We start from the raw sequence: 26,369 nt of genomic DNA, 5'->3' as shown, positions 1-26,369 counted from the left end.
CCTGAGTGTTTTCGAATCGCCGATGATGTGACCATTCAGCCACGATCCTGCCATCTTGTATCTGTATCACGCAAGAAGCCCTATCGCGGGGATGTGATCACTGAGCTAATCGTTGCACTATTGCTCACGCAAGGCGTTTCCATTGCTAGAGGCGTACTAGACATGACTCATGGGCATGCGGATGTCGTCCTCACGAACTTCAGCAACAAACACCGTCACATCCAGAAGGACACCGCAATTGTGTACTGCAATGACATCGCCCAAGTAAAAGATTGATTCACTCTACAAGAAACGACCGTCTTGCCCTCGACACCTTTGTCTGGCGGCGTCATCTCCACCCTGTTGCCTGCCCAGTGGCAGCGCCTATTGAAGCTGCTACAAAAGTTCGAAGAGGCCTTTTCGACTACGTCAAACGTGAAACAAACACGACTGACCAATAAAGCATCGTATAATCACCGATGATACTACGCTGCCAATCCGGGAAAATCCCTACAATGTAGCTTCAAAGGAACGTGCAGAAGTTGAAAAGCTAGTGAAGAAGATGCTCGAGGATGATGTGATACAGTCTTCTAAAAGTCCCTGAGCGTCACCCGCGGCGTTAGCCAAAAAGAAAGACGGCAGTTTGCGATTCTGCATCGATTACCACAAAGTAAAAAAGGTCACGAAGGAAGATGTCTAACCGCGATGTACTGCAACGCATCGACGATTTGCGAGACAGGCAGCGGCATGCACGTTATCTTCAGCCAGTGGACCTACGAAGCGGGTATTGACAGAGGCCGGTGGGAGAGATCGTGAGAAAACTTTCTTCGTGACCCCCGATGGTCTTTACGAATGTAAGGTCATTCCTCTCAGTTTGTGGTCAGCGCCTGTCACTATTCAGCTTTTAATGGACACCGTACTATCAGGCTTAAAGTGGCAAGCATGCTTGGTCTATCTAGACGACGTGAAAGTGTTTCAACAACATTCTAGGAGCACTAAGCCGGTTACTGACGGTTCGCCAAGCCATACGCTCGGCTGGCCTGACGTTAAAACCCGACGAATGTATTTTTGTTTCAGTGAACTGGACTTTCAAAGCCACGTCGTCAGTTACGAGGGTGTACGGCCTGACCCAGACAAAACAGACGCTGTGGAAAAGTTACACACACTGTCCGACAAGAAGGCAGTGAGGCGCTTTTTTGGGGGCTGTGTGCCTATTACCCACGGTTTATTGGGAACATCTCATGTATTACTGAACCATTATTACGCCTGACACCAGACAATACTCCCTTTGCGTGCGGTAAAAATGAGCTAGTAGCATTTAGTGAACGGCGCCTTCAAACGCCTCCTGTTCTTGCGGACTTCGACCAGGGTGACCCTACAGCACTTCACACTGGTTCGAGCAATGTAAATCTGGGTGCCATACTGGTGAAGTGGCAAGATGGCTCCGAAAAAGTAATCGCCTATGCCACCCGAACTCTCTTTCGTACATGGGAAAACTACTGGACTACCGAGAGGGAATTTCATTCATGGTTTGGGCGCTTAATGAATTTCGCACACATTTGTACGGCCGTTCATTCAAGGTTGCCAGCAGTCGTCATTCCCTTTGTTGGCTGACTAACTTGAAAGACTCATCAGGCCATCTGGTGCGCTGGAGTTTTAGGGTTCAGGAGTTCAACATGACCCTAACTGATAAATCAGGGAATAGGCACACCGATGCCGACTGCCTCTCGCGGCCGCCTTTTGAGCCCGCAGGTACTGATGACGTGGGCGTTGATGGTGCATTTCTGGGCATCGTCGACGCCGTCATCACTTTACACAAACAGCACCCCGACCCAGAGCTGCTCCCATTTATTATTTCTTGGAAGGCCGAAGGCGTTCCTCCCCTCTGTGTAAGGGAACTGCCATCGTTTTCTCTGCGGAACAATGTTCTCGATAAGAAGAACTTTTGTACCAGGATCAGCATGTACCTGCTTGTCATACCGGCATCACTTGGAAAATAAATACTAAAAGCATGCCAGATGAAACCACCGTAGGTCATCTAGGCATTGTGCTGGGCATCTAGGCATTGGCATCTAGGCATCTAGCATCTAGGCATCTAGGCATTGTGCATCTAACATTGTGCTGACTCCGACGCAAGTAACACTAGACAAAGTTACCCGCTGCAGTAAAACATCGCGTACAAACATGCGCCGACTGCCAAACAACAGAAAGCACCTCCCAGCAAGCCTGCATGTCTGTTACATCCTGTCGAGGTGCCAGGCCAGCAATTCGGCCAAGTCGGAAAGCATGTCGTGAGCCCATTGTCAACTTTAACAGCCGCCAACAGAGGGATTACTGTTGCCACTGATTACCTGACGCACTAAGCGAAGGCGAAAGCTATACAGTGGGGCACAGCAGCCGAAGCAGCTAATGTTTTCGTCATAAACGTCGTCCTTAGCCATGACGCCCCAAAGTAGTTATCATAGACAGGGAACTGCCTCCACTGCCACACTCCTTGACTCGGTTCTCAGGCTCAGTGGTACAATCCACTGGAAAGCAACCACATACCATCCGGAGACCAAAGGACTAACCGAGCGTCTTAATAAGACCATCGCAGAGATGCTATGCATGTATGTCGACGTGAAACATAAGAACTAGGATCAGATTTTGCCTTACGTTAGCTTCTCCTACAATACACCTCGACAAAAACGACTCGAATGGCACTGTTCGGCTTAGTTGACGGTTCCGAACCCATGATCACGTTGGACACCATGCTGCGGCATGACTCTGACCGCATACCTACCGACGTTGACGAATTTCCGCAGCGTTCCAAAGGAGCCAGACTGCTTGCCCACTTACATATCTGCCTTCAGCAAGACCAAGATGCAAAACGGCGCGATCTTCGATGCAGGTCCATTTTCTAGACTCCCGGCGGCAAAGTATGTGTCTGGATACCCATACACCGCCATGAACCTTCCGAAAAACTGCTAAAACGGTACTTTGGGCCATAGAAAGTGGTACGCCGCCTGAGCTACGTGAATTATGAGGCTGTTCTTGACAGTGACAATAGCTCCAGTCGCCGCAAGCACGTAAGTCTGCGGCGACTGGAGCTACCCCAAGTAGTGCATGTGGTGCGGATGAAGCCGTACCTGTCGAACTAACTTTTCTTTCTTGTTTCTTTTTGTTTAGATTCATAGGCTTTAATTGCGCATCGGGACGATGCTTCCTTCGGTGGCACGCAAATGCCGCGCCTGTACTCCGATGAAGAAGAGGACGATGGGAGTACGCATGAGCTTTTTTTGTCCAGGCGCAGTAAAGAAGTCGCCATTGCGCTCAGTATTAAAAAGGCGACCTGACGCTGTGCCTGCTGAATAGTGCTCTACGACCCCTGTTTTCGACGTTTCGACAATATGAGTGCAACCGCTGACATCCAACCAAACCGTGACCGAACGGCTGGCAAGGCACCGACACGCGGAGACATTAAACCAATACTTCGCTAGTAAAAACGCTTTTAAATATTTCTTGCTTTCGCGCGCAATGACAAAGTAAAATGCATTACCCTTATCGCTTCTTACTAGGACAGGATGTATCGAGCGTCCTAACTTTTAAGCATGCTGCATTTGAACACTATTTCTTATCCGTTATTGCTGTTTCGTTTTGCTCGTCACTGTACCTTTGCAGCTATTTTTTTACAGTTACTCTGCATTCTTTGAGTTGCATTGACAGTATAGCGGATATTATAGTTAACATTTTTTCTTGCACCAATTCCGCTGCTGCATGGGCCCGTACGGGGGCTGCAGCATTCTCTAGTTAAATAACATAAATTAGTCTAAACCTAAGTAAAGTTCAGGTCGCATAGGCTTAAGGCGCACCACAAGCAAAATCAAACGCTCAATGTTGAAAACGACAAGATTCCTTTGTTTCCTACTTATATTTCTCTGCCTAGGTAACGTTGGCTTGACTCACAATTTTAATTTATGACTATGACAGAACCATGTTTAGAAAACGGCTATAGAGTTTTCAACGTTTCGACAACCTGAGTGCAACCCCTGATATCCAACCAAGCCGTGACCGGATGGCTGGCAAGGCACCGAACGCGGAGACATGAAACCGGTGCTTCGCTAGGGGAAGAGCTTTTAAATATTTCTTGTTTGTGCGTACAATCACTGAGTAACCCTCAGTGATTGTACCCTTATCGCTTCTTACTAGCACAGAATGTATTGAGCGTCCTAACTTTCATGCATGTTGCAGTCGACCATGGAGTAAATAAGGAAATAATATGCTTTCAGTGAGCACAAAATCGTCGCATTCCAGAGTAATTTCTACTGTAAAAGTTCTGTAGCATCATTGTGTGATGACCTCCATTGGCCCACTATCTGTCTGCCATTAAACCTCCGCCAAGCTAAGGTGTCGCGAGATCGAGGTCATGCCACGAGCTGCTTTTCACGCGTTCTGCCGAATAATTTCAGCTCATGTCACTACTTTGAGACACCTTTAACGTGGATCTGCTCAACGTGGCTGTCAAGTCGAGCTGATTGGACCTTATTAGGCCTCATTTCACTTCGATTTCACCAGCTGCATGAACACCGGTCAGGTTTCGACTACAACTACATCCTACCAGTGCGAGGCACTAGTCGATACATCTCTATTAAGTTATCGCGTCTTTTGTAATTGCCGCAATTGTTATTCCCATTGTAACCATCAGTACAAAGGTAAACATGCCAGGATGTAAAGCATATGCAGTTTCGTTTCCGCAATAAGCTGACCAAATCTATTACTTGCATCGAAGTCAAATCCACTCCCCTGCCATCCCTTCAATTTTCCGCCCTTTACGCCATCGCTACGCATCTCTGAACAGATGCTTTATATACTCTGATACCTTCTATCAATATCTGCTTGGATAACTGAATGATATATCCCACAGAGGCGATGCCACGTCACTCATACCATCCATGAATTTCGGTGATCCTTTCTATGTGACGCGGTTTATTGAACGTTCATGTAGACTGCGTGACTGTTTCAGAGCAAAAAGAAGAGTGCTCATTAACGTAAATACGGAGATGTAGTAGACACGTCGAGAGGTGACAGCCTGTCAGAGCTCACTGGTGGTCTACGCTGTGTATTCTACATGATCGCGGCCTTAGATCGTTGTCGCGAAAAATTCACCAATGGCAGCATGTTTCGCGCTGTGGGCATATGTGGCGTAAGTGCGGCTATGTGTGGCTGTTCTCACTCCTATTCTATTTACTGTAATGAAGCAGTGCCGTCATGACGGCTATTGCGCTATGATTTTCTTGTCAGAGACTCCTCCAATATGATCGCGTCAGCAATCTACTTCAAGTAAAACTGTCTTGAAACTGATGCCACTGTCAAGCTCTCGCCCATGTTCACGTGCCGCGGAGATTTGATTTCTGCCCAAACATGGTCCGCGTTAAATTTGGGCAGATTCACGTCTAACTGATTGCTTACACCCGCCTGCGGACGTATTGTTGATAGAAAAGGTAGCTCGTACTCATAGCGTTCTGGCTCATTGGACAAACATTTCGGTAATTTGGTAGGGACATCAAACTAATTTGCCTACGTTTCGAGCACGTATGTGCAACTGAAAGGTCAGTTATACTACATGCAGTGAAGCCGTATTGGTCCTGAAAACTAATCACAATCAAATATAACAAAAATAACACAAGCAATTCCCTTTGGTTCTATTACGGAGTGAAAAACAAATGGCAGGCTCAACTGCAGTTACCGTCTGCGTTATACGAAGCGTTCATATATTTGTAGGCGTAATACTAACGCAACTACTGCGAGGAAAATGGTAATGTAGATATTATGTGCTGTAGGTCATCATCATCATCAGCCTGGTTACGCCCACTGCAGGGCAAAGGCCTTTCCCATACATCTCCAACTACCCCGGTCATGTACTAATTGTGGCCATGTCGTCCCTGCAAGCTTCTTAATCTCATCCGCCCACCTAACTTTCTGCCGCCCCTGCTATGCTTCTCTTCCCTTGGGATCCAGTCCGTAACCCTTAAAGACCATCGGTTATCTTCTTTCCTCATTACATGTCCTGCCAATGCCCATTTCTTTTGCTTAATTTTATGCTGTAGGTACTATTCTTTTAAAAAAGTAAAACAATCATTCGAATGACAAGGTATAGGCTCGAAATCGAACTAAAACCCAGTTGTGCGTGCCCAGTGGCCTCGGCGCTCATAGTACCACTTTGGCGCAAAATTTTGCACTGCACTATTACGTGCATGAGTGAGTGAGTGAGTGAATGAACTTTTATTGGGTCCACCAAAACACGATAAAACATGCACCCGGCTAATCCCACGACGTGACGGACAGGTCTAGCCTGCCGGTCTGATCGCGGGCGCGTTTTACGTCCAAGATTTGGTCCTTAAAGACAGTACTTCGCAGACGCGCGTCCCAGTCTTCCTTGGTGAACTTCGGGCCCAACGACCCGGACTACCAGAGCATGTGAGATAAAGTAGCAGCCGCACCACAGGCCAGGTAAGAACCATTCTGCTAAAAGTCAGGCTATATGCTGTTAAGGGACGCCAGATTTGGGTAAGAGTTAGTTTGCAGGAGTCGGAGCGTGACCGCCTACGGCCTACTCAGTTTGGAATGAGACGGCGGGAAAACCCTTCTCTCTAAGTAAAATAATTTAGTAAGTTCATTGTGCGTGATAGGAGCGCCTCTGTGTCCGAGGGAGAGTCGCCCGATCGGCGGGCAGCTCAGTCGCTAAACACACGCAGCCTCGTGGGCAGACTCGTTGAGGTTCAGAGGAACCCCCTCAATCGCCCCGACGTGGGCAGGGAACCAATGATGTATGTATGGACCGTTCTGCGTGTTTGGCGCCTTTCAGAATTTGAACTACCTGCCTGGCTACCCGGCCTTTCTTGAATGCCCTGACGGCCGCTTTCGACTCACTATACACTCTGTCTCTCCGACCGTCTTGCATAGCGAGTGCAATGACCACTTGCTCAGCCACCTCCGGGCCCGTCGCCCGGACCGAGGCACAGTTGGTGACTGTACCCAGCGTGTCCACGACGGAAACCGCCAAAGCGTTGCCGTCTCGGTGCGCGGCTGCATCCACGAAGCTTGCTTCAATCTTGCCCTTTTATGTTTGATTTAGTATAATCGACGCTCATGGCCCTGCGTCGTGCACAGGGATGAACGTTGCGGGGCAACGGGGTGACGACGAGCTTCTCCCCTATTTCTCTGCGGATTTGGGTGTTGTCAGCGAAGTTCTTGGTGGGGACGAGTCCAATCCCATCGAGCATGCGCCTGCCGGCCGGCGTGGTGGTCAGCGAAGTTAGCTGGGCCCTTTTCTGAGCCTTCAGTATCTCCTCCATGGTGTTGCGTATGCCGAGCCGGAAGAGGTCCTCGGTATGCATTCTGACGGGCAGCCCGAGGGCTCTCTTGTATTTTCTAATGGTGGCATTGGGCTTGTCCCGCCCGGCTCTGAGCCAGTTGTGAATGACCGCCGTGTAGGTCAAGTGACACAACACAAAGGCGTTGCAGCAGGTTATCCTCCTGGAGCCCACAGTATCTGTTCGTGACCCTTTGTCTGTTCGATCCCTTGCTGCTGAGCTTTGTAAATTGCCTACTGTTAGATAAAGCTTATCGCTATACATACTGACAAGGTCATTCTTAGGAAAACGTCACCTGTAGTATTCCGATCATTGTATGTTGCGCTGTGCTGTTTTCCTTTTTCCCGTTTGTTCCATTCTGTACTGTGCGGTTCATTTCACACAACGTAATGTTCCTGTGATGACGTTTACATGCCAGGTCATGACAGATGGCTTTCACAAGTTGATGTTGGTATACTACTAAACTGTGAGGCAATATGCCCTCCAGTTTTCTTTCCTTTTTATCATTGCATACGTAGTTATGATACATTTTTAGAACAGCTACGCAATTGTTACTTGGCAATGGAAGCACTGCTTCGAATGTAATGCTCTTGTATTTTGTAAAATATGCTGTAAATAATGAATGAATGAATGAATGAATGAATGAATGAATGAATGAATGAATGAATGAATGAGTCCCCGCTAACTTATTCGGGTAGAAAATACCACTATACTGGTGCCACAATTATACATGGTTCCTAAACTGACTGCGTGAACTAGTCTTATGCGCCACCTCCTTTCGGCAGCAATTTCAGCTACCAGTGACCCCCACTAGCACCTTAGTTAAGTTTTTCCGCAGCAGTTACTCGCTAATTGAAGTGGCCATTTTTACTAGACTGTTGTCAGCCTACGATCGCCAAACGCGATAACTGACTCGCATGGCGGCTGGCGATGTTTTGCGCCACTGGCGAACGCTGGGAAAACTAAACTGGTGCATGGTGATATACGGTAAAGACAAGAGCCTTTGTGATGCATCGTAACGGCACTTAGCCCGCCAAGCGATCACCCAGCATGCTGTGCAAGGAGTGCCTTCCGCTGCGCGGTAGGTCTGTAGCGTTTGAATCGCTGAGCGCTGTACATTCCGTTCTCATTCGGCTTCTTCCACCTCATTTGCTTCCTTCTTTCTGACAGGGCTCTTCGTTTGCCCACTTTCTTATTCCTTCCATGGCGCGCTGTATTCCCTCATAGGCAATAAACACACCTGTTTGCCCCTGTCGTTGGGCGGCGCGATTTCGGCGGCGTACGCAGGCGCGATGAGCGAGACGACACCGCTGGCGGCACCAATCAGGAACCTTGCCGTGTAGAGGTTCCAAGAGTCGGTGGAGGTCCAACCCAGGCTTAGCCATGCACACAGCGAGCCCAGGCAACCGATCGCCATCGCCCGCCGACGGCCCAGCCAGAAGGCCAGGCAGCAACCCCACATTGAACCGAACACAGCCGCCAGCGGAAGCAGAGAGTCGAGCCTGCAATTGAAGATAGTTGTATCTTGTTGGGAACGCACAGACATTACACGATGACCGCAGGAGCTACCCAGCCGTGTAATGTAACGGTGTAATGCCTGTTTATACTGTTAAATAATTCTCTTTTTGTCTATGGATGTTTAGTCCGTGCAAATACATGCGTTTTTATATATGAGTATAATACGCATACCTATGCCTAGACAACTAGTCTATGATCTTTAGTCGATGAACTTCTTTTAATCGAGAACTTTTGCAGAGATTAACCAACAGAAAGTACAACGTCACAACTCACCTGGCTATATCATTGTACAGACACCGCATTAAAATGGCTGGAGACTTTTCATGTACTGCATATATAAATTAAGGAAGGATGATAACTAGGCTTTAATGAAGCGCTGTGATCTTTATCTTGTTCGTTGCCATTCTTCTATAGGGCGTGGTGTTAATCTTAACTGGAGTGACTGAGCCTATTTTAGGAGTGTTCCGCGCAATGTAATAACTGTTTTTTCGATTTGACGAACATTTTCTGTGTGGGTTTGAATCAATGGCAGTTGCCCTTGAGAGGCCCAAACGAATCACGTGTTCTAATAAACGCCTATTTTTACGCCTTCCAAGCGAACATTTGTAAACAAGTGAGTACAGTTACGATGGACGCTTACCCTAACATTTTTCAACACGTATGAGCAATTAGTTAACAACATCAAATATTCTCTGTATTCAGTGCATGACCCCATAATGATGTGATACAATTCCGTATAATTCGATATTTACGCTAGTGAAAGATTAGGCATTTACTTCCTACGCATTGCAATAGTGGAAGCTCGGAACTGTAAAAACATGTTTCCCAACAATGCCGACAAAGAGTGTGGCGCTGCCGAACACCAGTTATTGAAAGTGGCACTTTTTGCCACATGGTGGATGTCGAGTTGACCCTGCAGTAGGGTGCACCCCTTGCCAACATCGACTTTTCCTAAGAGAAACGAAAGGAACAATAAATGCTTCGAGAAATGCCATGTATACTATTGCAGTAAAAAAAAACTGGAAATAGAAAATTAAGGCTGCTCGTACCTAGCGTAGAACCTCACGTCTGGCAAATAAACCATATTCCCGCTTTTGAACGCCCGCTTCGACACAAAAGCGCGCCGCCAGCTCGTCGTCATTGCATTGGTTTTCCCATAAGCAGCAGCTACAACATCTAGACTACGACAAGTTCTCGCGCACGCACAAACACCACTATTAAAGTAAGGTGATTCAGAATAACGTACAAGTCCATGTCCGCTTTAGGATGTTTGCAGAATCTCATAGAACGGCAAACACATTGTAGGAAATAACAAAAATCAAGCCCCTTGATTTTCATTATGTTTCTCGGTCAGTATATTAGTTACCTTAACTCAACTGCAACAAAATCACGCTAAAATGTTTTCCTCGTATGTTCTCTTCGTTTTCTCAGTATGAGTCCTTCTTAGCTTGGTAGATCTTAGTACCATTTTTCGAGTGGCGCTGGTTGCTGCACTGTAATCACGGTAACGTTTATAGTGCACTTTTTCAAATATAAAAGCAACAGCCACGCTATTACATTTGAGTAAAGTCAACATTCTCATTGTTCTGATATATGTATTGTTTCTTTGCTATGTCTACAGGTGACACGAGTGAAATCAACCTTAAAGCAGGAATATATATGTGGCTTCTGTGCCCGATCCAATGTTACTTTCGCGAAGCAACTTTTGATCCGGTATTATAACATCGTGTTTCGCTTACGCGACAAGGAGGAAAGAGCCGCAACGAACATCCGTAGAACGAGGTCGAAGCGTGGTCGAGGTGCGTGTCGGAAGACTTGCAGGTCACAGCACGTCGCAGTTTGGGGAGCGGTGCCATTGTGTGATTTTTCATGCTTTACATCGTGTATTTTCTCGCATTTTACACATTGTGTTTGTGCACACACACGCAAGCAACAAAAGCACGCACCGTGCTTATCGCGGTTTCTGAAAGGAGCTCTGTTTGGGACGCGGCCATTTGACTACCCTATGGCAGTGAAGCGCAGTGGCGTGGAAGACACTTCGATCATTCGCAAATGCTGCAGCCATCACACAAGCTGAGTTTACACTTGCAATTTTGCGATCAAGTGCTGACAAAAGACATTTCAGCTTCAATCTTGTTTACCTCAATTGGAAACGGTCCAATGCGTTCACAATACCGGTGTACGCTGTTTGCTCTTGTCGCCCCTTAGCCTTTGTCAATGGACGGCAGTGCGTTAAAAAAGGAGATATATTTTGTGGGAACACATTGCGGGTGAATTAAGTGGCGCCGCATTGGGCCTGATTCACACAGCTGACATTCGTACCGGTACTGCTGTCCGTCAGGAGCGAGCTTCCTCACCGGTATCTCTTCAAAAACGAGACGCCGGTGGCGTCCTAAGTCAAAGTCTAACAACGGAACCATTCAAGTCGGATTCACAGCGCAACGTACCATACGGTGTTATATGTGCGATTTACAATTTTCCTATAGGTATGCATGTTTAGTCATGTTAACTTTATCCAAACATCATATTCAGCAGCATGCAACGCAGGAAACTTACCCAACTCCTAGAAATATATTTCTTAGTGAGTTACCGGAACTTTTACGTATCGAATATATACGTTTCAGCCTCGTTTCGTGGGCCTTTTCCCGTGCTAGTGCGCTCTAATTTTGCTTCAGTCATCCGGAAGGTTGATTTGAAACCAGTGGTACCGGTGGTGTCCAACGCAATGGTGCCAGTGATGCCTAGATCTCGAAGTTTCATCTGGTATCAGTGGTATGGTGCTTCTGGTGGAATCGGTACCGATACGCCTACCAAGATGGGCGCGATACTAGATAAATCTGCCACGTGTAGCACGGCGCTTTCGGTGAAGTCGGTACCTGTACGCCTATCCGTAACATAGGTCTGGCACTGGTGGTATGGTGCTCCCAGTGGTATCCGTACCGGTATGCCTATCGCGAAGATAAGTATAGCACCAGTGGCTCCGGTGCTCCGAATGGTATAAGTACCAATAGTACCACTGTGTGGTACAGGCCGGTACCAGTGGTTTGGTACCTCTGCCCCTATCCCGACGATATTCAAGTACAGGTGTTATCGGTACCTATAGTACGACTATGCGTTCCGTGCTACTGTTGGTACCAATGTGCGGTATTGATGGCACGGGCAATCGGGGTAGCACGTGCAGTGCCAGTGGTATTGGTGGTACCGCCATTCAATACTATTGGTCTAATGGTGGCACTGTACGGTACTACCGTACAGTGCCACCACGCGATGGTACTGGAAGGAACGAAAGCATTCTCACATTCTTTTCTTGTAACAGCGTTTTCATGCGCTCTCACTGAGAGGCTGCGCTTCCCGTGAAAAATGCCGTCCCTGTTGTTTGAGACACAAAGGGCCTCTTCGAATAAATTTTATTGTTTATGCGACCCATTTCCCCCTACCTCGACTCGCTCAAGAAGACATCTTAAGCATCGCCAGCAACTACAAGTTCAGACTTCTTGTAATTTATTTAGTAGCTCTTGCCCCTGCAGAATAAATATCTTCATACCTATTTAGGCCAATTGACAACGAAAAATGAAAATAGCTCTCTGCATCGACGCCTCGAAAGGAATTCTGAAGGGCGTTGTTTGTTAACAATAGTAGTATACAATTTGCAGTCGCCTATGTCCAATGAACACAGTCGTTTCTGCACCAGACGTCGTCCTTTAAGCACAGTATCTTTTAGGCTGGCAGTGCCACTAAACGTCAACGGAGTCACCACTGAAATACTTCAACATATCCCTGATATCCTGCTTGGTAATATATTGCATGAGAAACTGTGTATTATGAATTTTGCTTGGGAATGGCAACATAAAATATTATATTATGGAACGTCTAATATAAGGCTGTCCAATAATGTTTGTCTGTTGCTGTGACTGAAACCGTTTAATTTACTGACTTAGTTCACGGAATCCCTTGATGATGCGGGGGTTTGGGCATCCTGATACGTTACCCTGCGAGAATTTAAAGTAAAATTTGCTGCTCCTGCTCTTGCTGCAGAATTTGCTGCTCCTGCAGGTAAGTATATCCACTAAAAATCGACTGAGATGCAATTGTACATTTTTAACGAGAATGAAGTAACAAATATGGAATTTTTAAAGTTTCTTCACATTGCATAAACAAAACGCAATTACATGTGCTAATATGATACTTTGTATCGCAATTATGGTCCCTACTATAATGTGCTGTATATTGTAGAATTATCAAACAAATGTACTAGCTAATATGACATTTTGGGTTTAAGTTGTGGTCTGAATCATCCTTCATTATGTATAATTCTGTGGTTGTCAGCCTCTTCAGATACTCTTATCTGATGCTGTTGGATCTTGCAAGTCAGTTTTTGCAAGATGATGCGTATTTTGCTACTATTGGACATTATTTTATTTGTGGGAGAAGGAAAACCACACACACGCTTCTGCCTGGTGTCCACAATTATAGTTTTAGCCGAGCCCGCTCAATCAGTCGGGAGGCTGATTGCGCCGATCCCACTGCTCGCTTTAAGTCAGCGGGCTCGGCGTGTCGTCCACGTGTCTTTTGTGTATGTGTGTGACCGGTCCATTGTGGCATGTAGTAGTACGCTACAATTTCATTCAAGCTGCTCAGATGAGTTTCATTCAACTTAGTGAATAGGTCATACTGTGCGCGGCTCAATAGCAATCTCCGATTGTGAGAAAGAACAATAATATTTCCATTAAAGGTTGGTAGGTAAACTAAATTAAGTTTTCTGAGCTCAGCTAACGAGCGCCCACTGTGTACAATTGGGCTGCAGCTCGTGATGAGTTATAGCGGTCAATTTACATGTTGTAACAGGAGGTCCCCCTGACAATTTTTACTTTGGGACCTCCTTCTGTATTACATTTTCTTTGTAATTGTATTGTCTAATAATAATAAAGAAGTATCATATTCTTTATTCTTAACACTTATACAAAGAAATCCGTGAAATGCACGAAGTGTTATGCCCATTAAGAGCAGCCTGCTTTTAGCACCGAAGTGACTGCACTCACACGCGAACATTATTGAAATTGTAAAGTGGAGTGCAGGAAATTTTGGCCTTGGTAATAGGGCCTCATATGTTTTTGCGCAGAAGCTGCAGATCTGACTTATGAGTTGGTGCTTTCGGCTCACCCAAGAGAAAATCTGCGTGGTGTTCTTTATTCTCTTTACCGAACACATTATGTTTAGAAACATCGGAGGGCTCTATAAATATCTTGCTTTACATAGTATGCCCAGCTTTGCTTCTAATATTAATATTGCTAGATATAGATTCACTTACATAAATAGCGCACCAATCGTATTTCGATAAATTATTCTTGAACTTTTTGAAATTAAAGGCGAGATTCATTTTAGCTACACTATATTTGTAACGGGACCACGCGTTTACTGAGGGCTACGCAATTAAGAAATTACTGGAGCGCTGATGAGTACTTTATTCAGGAGGTATTTACGCAGTGATCGTCCTAAATTGAGAATAGCAAGAAAGCTGTATTGACAACTAAATTAATGACATCTTATGTAAATAATTTGGCGTACATAGTAAAATTTCAGGATTCTAGCCAGGTAAAGCTAATCGCATTTGGCGCGAGCGCTTAAGTTAAAGTGCCAAGTTGGAGCAGGGTGGGCTCCAGAATTCTTGTTTGAATCAATGCTAATTGTATCAGTAATGTACGAATCACCAATCATTGCGGCACATTATATTGTGTAAATTCAGTGTATTTCAGGCGATCTTTCTTGGGCACACCTTTCAACTGGCAAGACTCTGGATAACGGCTTATTATCGCATTGCAAATATTTCACAGCTTGATTTCCCTAACCAAACTCCGTGACCTATTGCAGGTTTAGAGAATACATTGGATATTCTTTATGTTTTATTTGCTCACATGGTGACGACATATACTAAATCTAACGATGGCAGAACTGAAATGCTACTTGTAGATCCCTAGCAATTATCTCATATGAATGTATGCTTCTAATCAATGCCGCATCATTTGAAATATAACTTTAATTTACATGCGCAAATGTACACTCCTATTATAAATCACAGTGTTTAGAGTACACGCCTAAATTATCGTCAGTTCTCTCACCGATAATACTACATCTACATATTAAACGGTACATTACTTAAATGTGTAACCGCTTTTTAAATTATTACAACAATATGAAAATTCACACTTCTTATCTATGTTACCGCGTTTAGAGTGAGGGCACAGCCACAACACGCGTGCAGCTACTCTCCCACCTCAAAGCATGCCGTACCAAAAGAGTTGGTGGTCGCCGTTTCTAGTTTGGTTGCTCCTGGTTTGCCTGAGGCTTTGGACAGCCGGCAGCGAGTAGCCCATGGAGGCGCCCATGCTCACTGAGCCCATCCATCCGGCCATCAGCGAAGAGAACAGCGTCATGGGGCCCAGGGCGTTGGTTTGCAGTTCCGCTGTCTCGCCGCTCTTGCGAGCGGGCGGGGCCGCCTGTGTTCGGCCATAGTTCGGCGACCCGATCGGCGAACGCTGGCCGGGGCTGCCGGGAGGACTCCGGGGTGCTCGCCCGAGAGAAGGAACCTGCGACGCCACCGGGACCACAGCTGGACGCAGAGAGGACGCCGAAGCTGCCATGCTCGTCGGCTGTCCTTCTTCTTCTTCTGCGTCGTCTTCTCCATGCTGTGTGCAATTTTCGTGCAGAGCGTTCAAATGATGAACGTGGCGATGATAATTTCTTCAACAATGCATTACACGGCGAGTGATATCTCAATGACAGCGTGGTGTTATGAAAAGTAAAACTGAAAGTATGAAACAAACCGATGGTAATTCAAAACGAAAATGCGTAATAGAGTAGTCAGGCTTGCGTCAATGACAGGGATATCTTAGGTACTTAATAATATGAATTAATCTTTATTAAGAAGTTGAGCTAAATCGCAGCTCCGACAGTTTGAGGTGAGTAGCTAATATGTATAATTGGTCGTTTGATGGAGAAGGAATCATTCGTCGAAATGTGATATAGAGCTACTAGAATAAAGAATAGAATTATTATAATAGTAGAAAATAATGGTGGTATTATTTTTCTTCCACAGTGGTAATATTTACATAACTTGGGAAATGTTCCTCTCACCGATGCTTCAAATGAGTTTGCGTACATCAACTCCTCCCTAGCTCATGCAAAAAAAAAATGGCAGTGGTTTAGCTCCGCTATGCCAGAATATACGTGATGAAAGCTAAGGCATAGCATGGTTAGCCTTGGTTAATCTTGATTTGCAAGTCCAGGTTAGTATGGTTGTCTAGCTATGTTGCGGCGTTTAGCCAGTTGTTCGGCGCGGTGTTCGTCTGTATTCTGGGCGATTCGTTTCCTCTTCATCTGGTTCCGATGTCGATTCCAGGCCTCCTCCTGCTTATCAGAGTTGTCGTAGAATTGTCGCCAAATCGTGTTTCAATCCTCCAACATGTTATGCGACATGCGACACAGCTGGCGAAGCGAGCGGAGGCGAGCGTAACGACGAGGCACGCGATGTGACGTCATACCAAACGACGGCGGCGGTACACCTGTGGCATGGTGCTACTAGTGGCGCATGCATAGTAGTGACTAGGGAGCGAGAGAGAGAGAAATATCCAGGGAGAGGCGCGCGTTGGGACGTCATGTGTCTCCTCGGAGCACCGCCATGGCGAAATTGCAAGTTCGCGGCCAGTAATGCTTTCGCTTTAAAAATCTTCAAGGGACTTTTTCGCTGGATGCAAATCACGTTTAACGACACTGCGATGAAGAAGAAATTTTCATCATCAATAATGCCTTTTTTTTATTTCGCTAAATACATTCTTTAGTTGTTCGATCCTTGGCCAGTCCCCCCCAGCGGGGATGAGTGATACATACATCTGACACGAGATCAACGTGTAGGTGACAATACAATCGCCGCATCAGCGCGAATAGCTTGTCAGTAGCACGCATTCGCACACACACACACTGTGGCGCTTCGGTGCTGGTGATTTCAGTCGATTGTGGTCTGATAAAATACGGCAGAGGCAAAATTAACCCAGAAAATGCTGCCTTCTACTTCCGCATTATTGCACGAAACGCGACTTGTCAGCCAATTAGATATGAGCCGCTCAGTGTAGGCAATGTTATTCGTTTCTATAGCAAACGAAAGTGACCTCCTATTAATGAGGAGAGCGTTTGATTGGGCTGTTCAGACAACCCTGCCGGTCACCGCCCGATGCTTGCGTCCGCGGTTACGTAACTTTAACGCCAGGAGATTGGACTAAAATTATATCGGAATATTTTTATGTTGTAGGCCCCCCCCCCCACACTGTAGTGGCGAAGTGGGACGACTTGTCTAGCCTCTAGTCTAGTCTAGTCTAGTCTAGTCTAGTCTAGTCTAGTCTAGTAACTAGTCTAGTCTAGTTAGTAAATTTGAAATGCCTCTGTAATATTTTCAGTTCCTTGCTGTAGATCCATATGTTTCACAACGTTTCATAAAGCGCTGACACACTAGATGACACCATCTATGGCTCGTAGTTATGGTATCAAAGAATGCGGTGTTTCGGTGGCATAAGCATGGGCATACTCGATTTCTTTTCTTCTTTTTTATTCTAGAAGCCCAAAGCGAAGAGATGTAGTAACCTACCTACTTACCGGTACGTATCTTGGATAATTCGAAGAACGCCAACAGGGCTAACCGATTCTTGGCCGAGATGAGATGGTGTATGTATACGTATGTAGAGGGAATTCGCTTACAAGCAAGTAGTGTACTCCCGTGACCTTATAGTTGCAATGTACACGACACCATGCGCTTTAAAGCGAAGTCCGTAAAGCCGTGGGCAAGCCGCCGCTTTGGCTACAGAATGGATACTTCCCATTTTTCAACTAGTGTGCGTAAAATACGTCAAATCCCGTATTTATGCGCCTTGTTCCTTCCATTAAGCGACGCGCTGCCTAAAGGTAGCGAGCACAAGCCGTAGGTGGAGCCGCTGGTGGAGGAAGCGCTTCGTTCCGCTCGTAAATCGCCCTTTGAACCGCGACACCCTTCGCGTTATACGATATCAAAGTACGGGACGCAATGCTAGAGCGAATAAGTTGATTCGCACCCATATTTTTACTCGAAGTGTTGGGTAGTACTTTTTTTTCTCGTAAAAGCAAACACTGATAGAAGTCTCTCTAGCTTCCTCATCGTATCCTGCTATCTATAAAGCGTAGTAGATGTGTTTTCGGAAAAGGAAGCGTACGGAGAGAGCTGATGGAACCGCCTTGTTAAGACAAAGAAGTTTACCTCGACTTCAACTCCGATGTCACCTATTTAAACACATGTAAAAGCAGAAGTTCTTTTCTAATAAGACCTGTGGACCAACTTGAATGAAATTTGCGGCCTTTCAGAGAGAAAGTCAGATTTCAATGCCGGTTTGAACTGGAATTTTGATTTAAGGCCTTACATTTTGTGCAGAGATTCAGGAAAATCAACAACTTAAGTAAGAAAAAGCACGAAGTTTACAAATCTATAATTCGGCACTATGAACATATGTCGCAATTCTGTAAGCTGTATCCGTTAGGACCTTTAAAGCGAACAAACTTGAATTATTAATTTTGATCTTGCATAAATTCTTCACAATGTTTACGAGCGTCTCGCAAAAGTCCAACTCACATTTAGGTGCTCTACTTTAGACCCACGTATACTACATCAATTTTGTCCACTTTTGACGTAATATTCGATGAAATTCACAGGATTGTCATATCGTTTTTCACTACTGAGTTGCAAGGCTGCAAATTTAAAAGTGTCGTTTCTTGAAAGGTAGCAAAGGTCACCGTGCTTATTAAGAAAATTGACCGTGTCAACCGAAATCTGCTGGCTGCATTCCGTAGAATATAACGCTTTCTTTTTAATGCAACCAGCCGCATGAAATTCGGTGCACTGGTTGTCGAGAAAAACTGTCTTTTTTTTCTTACCGGCGTAATTGGATAGGCACCTCTGAGCTAAAGCTTCCTGGTTATATTATCTTCTCATCCTTTTTTGTTTTCTGCTTTCTCCAAATGCGGGTCCATTTCTTTCCAGCAACATCACAACGACACAAGGCCACGTTCGGCCACGCACAGCCTTCAGAAGCACATGGCAAGGCTATTGCGTCCAGGCAAGACATCGCACCTATATCTCAGCACGTAAAGCAGCCGACTGCCGCCATTGCCGCCCCTTCCGGTAATTTGAGCAAAGCAGCTGCGACCTACAAGCAACGGGCGCCTCGCTCGGTAACGACCGGCACTTCACCTGGCGCGTCGGGGCGTTCCACGGCAGCTCGACGTTCTACGGCGTCCGGAGCGAACGACGTTTCCAGGCGTGCTCCAAGCGCCCGTTCCCTGCAACCAGCGCAGTGAAGCGCGCGACTACTGCGGCACCGGCGATCGAAAGACGGAAGTGAAAATGCCGAAACTATACGAAAGTGTGGCCGCGGCTGCCACAATGGCGGCAGAACGTCTAAAATTTCCCCACGCTGTTTTACCGGTGGCTTTTATTGTGAGCCCGAGTGTGTGCCGCCTCAGGTACTCGCTTAATGTTTTCACTTGAAATACTTCGGAGATGAGCTCACGTTCGTTATTACCAAACACACATGAACTCCGGAAGTCCCAGGTATGGCGATCGCAATAATAGTGTCCTTTTATCTGCAACCCGAGTAGCCGGTCGGCGGTCTCTTTCTAATCTGTTGATTTTGTTCTTACAGATACAGGTTTCTAGAGAGAATGCCGAGCACTTGAGTCCGCACAGCACAATTATCTACAGCTCTCTAACTCGAAAATTATTACGTGATTTTCGCAGGAACAGACAATGGGACCTGTTCGTTCTCGAACACAAGTTTGCCGCACACGGGAAGAAAAACGGTAAATCTATGCTTACATTGTCATTTATGCCGCGCTCGTGCCCTGCAACATTCCGAATGACATCCTTGCGCTCTTGTGTTTGCATGATGTTTCTAGGTGCGCCGAGCGCATTGTTTTATAAGACGTTCTTTTTTTTTATTTCTCACGCACGTTATTTGACGAATTATCACGTTGAGAGGGGGCACATTCGTCTGCATTGCCATGCGTCCGCTCCCTGTTTGCTATAGTTCTATAACACTCTCTGAGAACCAGTCCCCAGTGGTACGTCTAGCTTAGTTCTTTTGAAACTCGCGCACACTATTTGCAGTTAATAATTGAAGTGTAGAAATGATAAGATGAAGGGAAGTAAAAGTAGATGAGAAATTATCTTGCCGTATATATGTGGTTGTGAAACCATCAACCTTCACATTGTATATGCATCGCACTACCAGTTGCGGTTTAGCGGCGACTATTCCCACGTGGTCTAACCCTAGGAATGTTAGCCAGCGCCACTCATGGCCATGTTGGCGAATGTACAACATCCATTAGAACGATGGCGTCGACTAGTACGTGCAAAGTTAACCACCTGGTTTACCAGGAAGCGAGAAGATTTCGTACCGTTTGTGTCTCGGAGTCGCATTTACTAGCTTATGAGTGTTCCTCATTGTAAATGCGTAGAGCCCCACGTGCGGCACGTGCAAGTGTGATGAGGCACACACGCACACACATTATATGTGTCTACCTGCACTATAGTGTCGAGAGGCAAGTGATGTGCACAGTGTGGAACCAACTGGAGAACCAACCGGTATCCACTATCAGAACAAAGCGTTCTAGGCCAGTGCTCCCAAGGAAACTGTGCGGGGGCTTTATTCGTAGAACTCGGGTTCCTGAGGTCCACGGGCCTTCATTATAGGGTTTAAGAGCGTCCCCTGCTGCCGCTCTACATAGTGTGCGTGGTTACCTTGTGTCGGTCTTTCTCTCCTTCGCTCTCTCTCTGTTTTTATCCGCTTACCCGTTGCTGCGATGCAGGTAGCCAAGTGAAACTTCATCCGGTTAACCTCCCCGCCTTTATGTATCCTTTCTCTCTCTTTCATTTTGTTAGCATTTCTGATTGCAATTTGGATCTTTTAATTTGGCTATGGCGCTTTATTTTGCTGTATGTTGAAGATAATCGCAAGCTTTCGTGTTGCTAGTCGCCACAGTAGCGCCATTTCTAAGAAGGTGTCCCAAGACCCTAAGTAGGTGTTGACTCAGTCCACGGAAGTGGTCCTCAACGTCTGCCAATTGTTTAAATGCGATATAGACATTAGTCGTGATCATGCATGCCCTGGCTTCGAGCCACCACCTTCCAAGTGGGCGAGAAAAACCAGGGAAACAAAGGTTCTCGCTTGTTGTTAGTTACAACTATGTGACAATGAAGCAGCAAAACAAAAGAACTTTAAGAAAATTAAGAGTTAGTGTTAATTTAAACACTGACATAAAGGGAAAAGGGGAAATGGAGTAAAAGACAACTTGCCGCAGATGGGAGCCCAACACGATTGCAGCGCCACTGAGTCCAGACGACAAGTACACGCATATCATAGCAGCAGCGAGGCATAGACAACAGCAGAAAATGACAGCTGCACAGTTTTGTAGTGGAAACACACAGCATCGAAAACCATTTGTACACGGCGCACATGGTTCCTGGAAATGCAAACACATCTACAAAAAGCGTAATCAGCGAAAAAGCTATCTGCCTCAAACTTTTGCAGCCGTATAGGCAAAGCGCCTGCTACAAACTGCAAGTGGGCTTCACTCCAAGCCACTTATGACTCCGTTTATAATTTTTACAGATTGCGCCAATCGTATGTGAACTATAGGCGTATATTTCATTGGCTTTGCATCACGCGTGTGACAACACTGCAGCGGTATCTCCTGTATCAGTCTGTCTCTTGTGACCTTGTAGATCACTATGTAGAAGGGAAGCCTAGGTATTAGTGGGCAGATACTCACTCTGAGGGATTGGCCAAGAACTGGGTAGTCTTATATAAAAAGAAAAAAAACGTAAAAGACAGAAAGAACCAACTTTTATTGAGCCCTTAGTAAAGGTTGGTGCGTGCTGGCACCAGACGGGGTGGAACCTTCTTCTCAGGTCCCATATGCATCCAGGAGTTCCTGGCCCCAAGCCGCGAGCGTGAGCTGGGTCGGTAGGTCGGGGTTGGACAACAAGGTCTCCCATCACTCGGAGGTGTTGGGCTGGGGATGGGGGGGGGGGGGGTTCTTGAGCATAGTAAACTCTGCAAGGATATGTGCTAGAGTGCCTTCTGATAGTCTGCAAAACGGGCATGAAGTGGCATGCTCTGGTCCCGACGTGGTCCCGATGTGGGACGTGGTCCCGACGTGGGACGTGGTCCCGATGTGGTCCCGACGTGGGACTAGCCGGGTGCGCGACGAGTTCGCGTCCTCGCTAGACCTGCAATAATGTTTCCTCACTCCCTCACTCAAGTGTCATGCTCTGTTGGGAACATCTTGTGTAAGAGCACGGGATGCGCTAGCGACCCCGCTTGCATGCTTCGCACAATCGTTTGCTGCCTTCGGCTGAGTTGCAGATGCGAACGAGGAAGCCTACATCTGGCGCTTCTGTACATTTGGGTGATGTCTTTGTAATTTTTCACGGGGTGCACGTGGTAGCTCAGGCTCGTCCTCGGCCCGGGTTGACAGTTCTTGGGCATAGTGGTCGGCGAGTGCGTTGCCTTCCAATTGCGAGTGAGCCGGGACCCACACGAGCTCAATGGCCCGTCCCGGTGATTTGCATTTGGTGAGGATCGCTAGTGCCGCGGGAGAGATTTTCCCCTTGAGGTAGCTTGGGTAGGTGGTCTTGGAGTCTGTGACCATGGTCCTCACTGCCGGTTGTGCGAGGGCCACGGCCACTTCTGCTTCGGCTGTATTCGTCGTCCGTATCGACGTGCCTGTGACTAAAAAAACGTTAAAAAAATATAAACAAGATTTGCGAACAGCGAGTTGAGGATGAATGGATAGATGATTGCTAATCATTTTATTAGAATGAAGAAAGGAAAGAAAGAAAAGATGCAGCTAATCGGCTTTCAAAAGAAATCGAGTCGCGTGCCAAAGATCTTCCTCGTCGTACATTCTTCCTCTACACCAACAAATAACGGTTGTGTCGTATCATATTCAATAGCAAAACTCCGCTAAAAAAGAAATCTGTGGCGATTTGGCCGGAAATGCTGGACAAATGCGTCAGCTTCACGTCCCAGCTCTGTTAATTCACAGATCATGTCCTAAACCGCATTATATTATCTTGAAGGAAAACCCAGGAGCCCGATTTGTGTTATTAGTATCATAAGAAGCCAAAATGCAGCGTATACAATGCGAAGACACGGGTTCCTATTCCACCGGCGGCCAGTTGTACTCCATCGACTATCATTTCCATTTATTTATCCTTCGCTAGGCTGCCCTTGGTGTCATTGTTTACTCGCTTATCATCATTGTAATATATATATATATATATATATATATATATATATATATATATATATATATATATATATATATATCCGGACAGGCCGCCATTGGAATCTGAACCTGGCAACGTTTAACGTTAGAACGTTATCTAGTGAGGCGAGTCTAGCAGTGTTATTGGAGGAATTAGAGGGTAGTAAATGGGATATAATAGGGCTCAGTGAGGTTAGGAGGACAAAAGAAGCATATACAGTGCTAAAAAGCGGGCACGTACTGTGCTACCGCGGCTTAGCTGAGAGACGAGAACTAGGAGTCGGATTCCTGATTAATAAGGAAATAGCTGGTAACATACAGGAATTCTATAGCATTAACGAGAGGGTAGCAGGTCTTGTTGTGAAACTTAATAAGAGGTAAAAATTGAAGGTGGTACAAGTCTATGCCCCTACAAACAGTCATGATGACCAGGAAGTCGAAAGCTTTTATGAAGAAGTGGAATTGGCGATGGGTAAAGTCAAAACAAAGTACACTATACTGATGGGCGACTTCAATGCCAGGGTAGGCAAGAAGCAGGCTGGAGACAAGTCAGTGGGGGAATATGGCATAGGCTCTAGGAATAGCAGAGGAGAGTTATTAGTAGAGTTTGCAGAACAGAATAATATGCGGATAATGAATACCTGTTTCCGCAAGCGAGTTAGTCGAAAGTGGACGTGGAGGAGCCCGAATGGTGAGACTAGAAATGAAATCGACTTCATACTCTGCGCGAACCCTGGCGTCATACAAGATGTAGACGTGCTCGGCAAGGTACGCTGCAGTGAACATAGGATGGTAAGAACTCGAATTAGCCTAAACTTGAGGAGGCAACGGAAGAAACTGGTACACAAGAAGCCAATCAATGAGTTAGCGGTAAGAGGAAAACTAGAGGAATTCCGCATCAAGCTACAGAACAGGTATTCGGCTTTAACTCAGGAAGAGGACCTTAGTGTTGAAGCAATGAACGACAATTTCATGGGCATCATTAAGGAGTGCGCAATAGAAGTCGGTGGTAAAGCCGTTAGACAGGAAACCAGTAAGCTATCGCAGGAGACAAAAGATCTGATCAAGAAACGCCAATGTATGAAAGCCTCTAACCCTACAGCTAGAATAGAACTGGCAGAACTTTCTAAGTTAATCAACAAGCGTAAGACAGCGTACATCAGGAACTATAATATGGATAGAATTGAACAGGCTCTCAGGAACGGAGGAAGCCTAAAAACAGTGAAGAAGAAACTAGGAATAGGCAAGAATCAGAGGTGTGCGTTGAGAGACAAAGCCGGCAATATCGTTACTAATATGGATGAGATAGTTAAAGTGGCTGAGGAGTTCTACAGAGATTTATATAGTACCAGTAGCACCCACGACGATCGTGCAAGCGAAAATAGCCTAGAGGAATTCGAAATCCCGCAGGTAACGCCAGAAGAAGTAAAGAAAGCCTTAGGAGCTATGCAAAGGGGGAAGGCAGCTGGGGAGGATCAGGTAACAGCAGATTTGTTGAAGGATGGTGGACAGATTGTTCTAGAGAAACTGGCCACCCTGTATACGCAATGCCTCATAACCTCGAGCGTACCGGAATCTTGGAAGAACGCTAACATAATCCTAATCCATAAGAAAGGGGACGCCACAGACTTGAAAAATTATAGACCGATCAGCTTACTGTCCATCGCCTACAAAGTATTTACTAAGGTAATCGCAAATAGAATCAGGAACACCTTAGACTTCTGTCAACCAAAGGACCAGGCAGGATTCCGTAAAGGCTACTCAACAATAGACCATATTCACACTATCAATCAGGTGATAGAAAAATGTGCAGAATATAACCAACCCTTATATACAGCTTTCATTGATTACGAGAAAGCGTTTGATTCAGTCGAAACCTCAGCAGTCATGGAGGCATTACGGAATCAGGGTGTAGATGAGCCATACGTAAAAATACTGGAAGATATCTATAGCGGCTCGACAGCCACCGTAGTCCTCCACAAAGAAAGCAACAAAATCCCAATAAAGAAAGGCGTCAGACAGGGAGATACGATCTCTCCAATGCTATTCACAACTCAAATCAACATTAGGGGGCGCTGCGAAGCCTGGCCCGGTCTGGCTACACTGTGCAGTATGGCGGCTTTACGGAGGTCCCCGCGTACGCTGTCCTTGGTGAAAATATGAAGTTTGTTGCACTGCGATGTTAATTCGCGCTATTTTGTGGGGGAGAACGGGTAGTGGACGCCGAGCACCTCATTTTAGTCGGTACCAGTGGTACAGTGAGTAATTAAGTAGAAGTGGTCGCGCGTGTGTGCAAACCTCCGGCGTGACAGCAGACCCGCACGAGATTGTGGTGAGAATCGCCGACGCATTCCGGGACCCATCGATCGTGGAGGCAAAGTGCTCGTGCACTGCTGGGTTGTCGCAAAAGTGCAAGCACATCTCGGCTGTTTCTCCTGGCACCTTATCCTGGAACATTTGGTGTAGTTGTCAGTCCCTTTAATGTTTCATCTCTACATTCCGTTTCAATGCTGTTCATATTGCAAAGATCGTATAAAGTGAAATGTTCATGTGCGTGCACCGTTGTAAGCGGAAGAGATCCTATTATGTGCCAAACTGCAACTTAGCTTCACCTTGTGCTGTGGCGCTTGAGGCAATACATATTCTGCTATATATTTTTTTTTGCCGACATGACTGTTCGTTTCCTATGGCTCATACGTTATTGTTTCACAATTTGTGCACGAGCAACTGCGTGATATCAGTGGCGACTCAGGCAGAACTCATGAAACCAACTTTTGTTGTCTTTGTTTGTGCCCTTCTTAAAGGTGCCCTGAAACTGGCATGCTGCATAATATAGATACCACGACCACCACAAGCTCTGTTCGCGGGACGATCAGACAGCCGTGTGTATTTATTGGTCTCTGTAGGTGATGTAGCTCCAGGCGTCAACTCGCGTTTAGAGAGTGCCACACATGCCTGAACCACAAGTAGCCATGTGTAAAAAAAAAGAAAAAACTTGACCAGGACCTTGCTACCCTCCCATGCACCATGTAGCTTCCAGCACACTAGCTGAAGCGAAAGCAGAAAGCAATGCATCAGTGCAATAACTACTAATTCAGCTTACAGTTCAACGATTCGAAAAATTTTTGCAGCAGGCGATGTCCTTTTGTAGTGAGGTAACTATGATCAGTTGGAAGT

The 26,369-nt window shown here is 46.1% G+C and overlaps 1 protein-coding gene across 3 annotated transcripts in view; it reads right to left on the bottom strand.

Moving 5' to 3' along the window:
- Positions 1 to 15,511, bottom strand: part of LOC135901010 (solute carrier family 2, facilitated glucose transporter member 8-like) — a 40,031-nt gene extending 24,520 nt beyond the window's left edge. For 2 of the 3 annotated variants that reach the window (XM_065430641.1, XM_065430638.1), the window contains exons 1-2: positions 15,138 to 15,511; positions 8,572 to 8,833 (exon numbers count right to left, since the gene is read on the bottom strand). In XM_065430641.1, coding sequence (XP_065286713.1) covers positions 8,572 to 8,833; positions 15,138 to 15,487 — 612 coding nt within the window. In that variant the 5' untranslated portion in view covers positions 15,488 to 15,511. The remainder of the gene's footprint in view (positions 1 to 8,571; positions 8,834 to 15,137) is intronic. The other variant, XM_065430639.1, reaches the window with a different exon arrangement.
- Positions 15,512 to 26,369: the final 10,858 nt, after the last annotated feature.

Source organism: Dermacentor albipictus, chromosome 2 (genome assembly GCF_038994185.2).
Source record: "Dermacentor albipictus isolate Rhodes 1998 colony chromosome 2, USDA_Dalb.pri_finalv2, whole genome shotgun sequence".
Lineage (NCBI taxonomy): Eukaryota > Metazoa > Arthropoda > Arachnida > Ixodida > Ixodidae > Dermacentor > Dermacentor albipictus.
Note: the sequence above shows the minus strand (reverse complement) of the source record. Positions and strands in the feature narration are given on the sequence as shown.